General features: G+C 36.9%; 1 protein-coding gene across 1 annotated transcript; it reads left to right on the forward strand.

Moving 5' to 3' along the window:
• Positions 1–849: 849 nt before the first annotated feature.
• Positions 850–2,057, forward strand: LOC122545605 (mid1-interacting protein 1-B-like). Its single transcript, XM_043684565.1, has 2 exons — positions 850–937; positions 1,261–2,057. The coding sequence occupies exon 2, from the start codon at positions 1,285–1,287 to the stop codon at positions 1,711–1,713; it is 429 nt and encodes a 142-aa protein (XP_043540500.1). The 5' UTR covers positions 850–937; positions 1,261–1,284; the 3' UTR covers positions 1,714–2,057.
• Positions 2,058–3,127: the final 1,070 nt, after the last annotated feature.

A 3,127-nucleotide genomic window follows, 5' to 3' on the forward strand; every position in this document is an offset into this window, starting at 1 on the left:
TATTCTACCTTTGAGCCAGTTCTGTATCCAAATTGTAAGTTCTCCCTGTATTCCATGAGATCTAACCTCGCTAATCAGTCTCCCATGAAGAACTTTGACGAACGCCTTACTGAAGTCGATATCACTCTGCCCTCATCAATCCTCTTTGATACTTCTCCAAAGCACTCAATCAAGTTATCTCAAAGAATTAGAGAAGATTTGTCAGGCCTGACCTTCCCTTGATGGAACTATGCTGACTTTGACCTATTTAGCCATACACTTCCAAGCATTCAGAAACCTCATCCCTCACAATGGATTCCAGGATCTTACTCACAACTGAATTTAGGCTAATCATTCTGTAATTTTCAGTCTTTTGCCTTACTCCCTTTTTAAACAGCGGTGTCATGTTAGCAATTTTCCAGTCCCCCTGCACCTTCCCTGATTCTAGCGATTCCTGAAAGATCACCGCTAAGATCCCTTAGAACTCTCGCATGTAGTCCATCTTGTCCAGATTCATCCACTTTCAGGCCATTCAGTTTTTCGAGCACTTTCTCATTGGTAATGGCCACCATACTCAGCTTTGCTCCCTCACTCTCTTGAAGTTTTGGGCTATTACTCATGTCTTCCATTATGAAGACTGATGTGAAGTAATTATTCAGTTCCTCAGCCATTTCCTTGTTCCTCACTACTATCTCTCCAGTGTCATTTTCTAGCAGCCCACTGTCCCATTCCTCCTATCAGAAATGATACATTGATATAAGTAAATATACATTTCTGCATTCTCAGTTCTTGTTGGCCTATTCTTAACTAGTGAAGGTGTCACTCATCGGTGAGATGACTAAACATACTTTATCAATCTAGAGAGCGACCAAGGACACAGTGTGTTGAACCGATTGCTCTGGAAAAGTACTGCACACTGAGCAAAGCCTGCAGAGAGAAACAGTCATGTGGAGCTGAGGTTGACTAACTTTGTTACTAAATATATTTTCTTCCTGGTTTAGCTGGAGTGGGTTTCTATGTTGATCAGTTTAACATATTAAAGGAGATTAGGTTTGTATATTTTTGATTTATACTTAAAACTCTGATCGCAAAATGTTTTATTGCTTTTGATTGAAAACCTGATTTTTAAGTTTAGACATTATCTGTCTGCTTTTCCTGAAATTCTGACTAATTATTTTTATTATCCTCTACTAAAGTATTGTTTTCTCAGAATTATATTTCCCACTTGCATTTGTTTCCCACATTTCTTCAATGACCCCTGTTTGTTTCTTTCTTTTTTAGTTTATTTATTCCAAGTTGTGTCAAATGATGCAGGTTCCAGACTTCAAGAACAAACGCCTTTCTTTGGTCAGTGCTATAAACAGATTTCTCACATCTGTCACCGTCATGAGTGGAACTATCATGGTCCCAAGTTTACTCCGGGATCTCCCAGTGGAAGATGGAGATAATCACATGAAAAGCAATGTTTCTGAACAGAAAGACATGTATGATAACTACCTGCTCCTGAAGTCTATCAGAAATCACATTGAGTGGGGTATTCAGGATGAACAAGTAAAATCTGATCTAGAGTCCATAAAAGCCAGAGAAGAAGGTGATGATTGTGGAGAACTTCAAAGACAATTTCACCACCATTTAGATGGACTTTACAATGTCCTCTCCAAGCTTACACAGCAAGCTAATCGTGTAACCAACCGGTATACAAAGGAACTGGAAATTTATGACTTGGGGAGATAAAAGGTATACTTTACTGGTTATAGATAACATGGAATGAAAATTGAAATTGCTGTCTTAGTGTCTTTAATCTGACTTTGTGATTCCTGCTCATTATTTAAATCAATTAACTCTCAGTGTTTACAGTTTAGAAACCCTGTTACTTACCTTTCCTACAAAATGATTTAAGACCAAAACTATACTTTTTGTGAACTTTGATTTAAAGGCACAACTTGGACTATAAGGTGTGTTTCCTGTGATAGAACAGGATGTTATTTTTGTTTTAAGTGATAAGCTTAACGATTTACTAAATATCTTGTAATAGTAGGACTCATTGCCAATAAAGCAACTTCTGTGTATTATCAACATATGATGCAATAATGTCTGGCAAACTAATAAGCCACTATCCTCCAGTTACATTCCACATTGCAACTTCTGTTTGCGCTGGCAATTGTACAGGTATTTTTCCATTGATTAGCAAAAGCAAGCTTAAATAAGGTCACAGCAATTCAGGCAGCATCCGACGAGCAGCAAAATCGACGTTTCGGGCAAAAGCCCTTCATCAGGAATAAAGGCAGAGAGCCTGAAGCGTGGAGAGGGATTCCCTGAGATTCTTGTAGAGAGAGGAGGAAAACTTCTTCAAGGCAGGCATCCTTGCAAGAGGATTCGCAGTAGGGTAATGGTTTCCAGCATCTGCAGTCATTGTTTTTACCTCTTAAATAAGGTCACGTCTCTTCTCTGTATTGATCACCCATTATCACTTGGAAAATTTCTGTTCAGCTTTGATTGAATTTGTAAACTTAGAAAAACTCATTTGAACAAAAATCTCAAAAATGCCCTGAAATAAACTCCATAAATAGTTGGAATATGAGATTCCATTGTTTTCATGCCCAGATTTCAATGCGGTTGACTAGACTTACCCACAAATTAGTGGACTTTAAACATGAGGTTTGTCTTACACTTGCATTTTCCACAAACCATCAAATATCCAAACCCATTCTGGAAGATTCTTAAAACAGTGCTCATATTTTACATACAGAGGGACGAGTAAGCACTTTTAAACACTTTTCATACCTGGAAACATTCAATTTATTAAGAAACTAATGTGGTTAGAGCAATTAAATTATTCAAATTGTTTCTTTATTCAATCAATTGAAATCAAAATACAGATGAAAGACTGGACATGCATATTAAAAATGCTTATTTTTTACTGTAAATCTATCTTTAGCTGCATTAATAAACATGGTGTATATTACCACTCATAAAGCATCAAGTAATGTCTCTTCTTCAAAAAAGAAGTTCTGAAATTTACATTTTAATGAACCAAAACCTGCAACCCATTCTAAAAGATGACAGACTTAACTGCTATCTAGGTTTGTTCAATGGCTTGTCTCATTTGCATAACACTAATCTTTTGCTATAAATTCTGTGTCTTATG

The sequence above is a fragment of the Chiloscyllium plagiosum genome, unplaced genomic scaffold, assembly GCF_004010195.1.
Source record: "Chiloscyllium plagiosum isolate BGI_BamShark_2017 unplaced genomic scaffold, ASM401019v2 scaf_72736, whole genome shotgun sequence".
Taxonomy (NCBI): Eukaryota; Metazoa; Chordata; class Chondrichthyes; order Orectolobiformes; family Hemiscylliidae; genus Chiloscyllium; species Chiloscyllium plagiosum.

Excerpts from the sequence above, each read along its gene's own strand:
- LOC122545605 (XM_043684565.1), top strand. The coding sequence starts at position 1,285 with ATGATGCAGGTTCCAGACTTCAAGAACAAACGCCTTTCTTTGGTCAGT.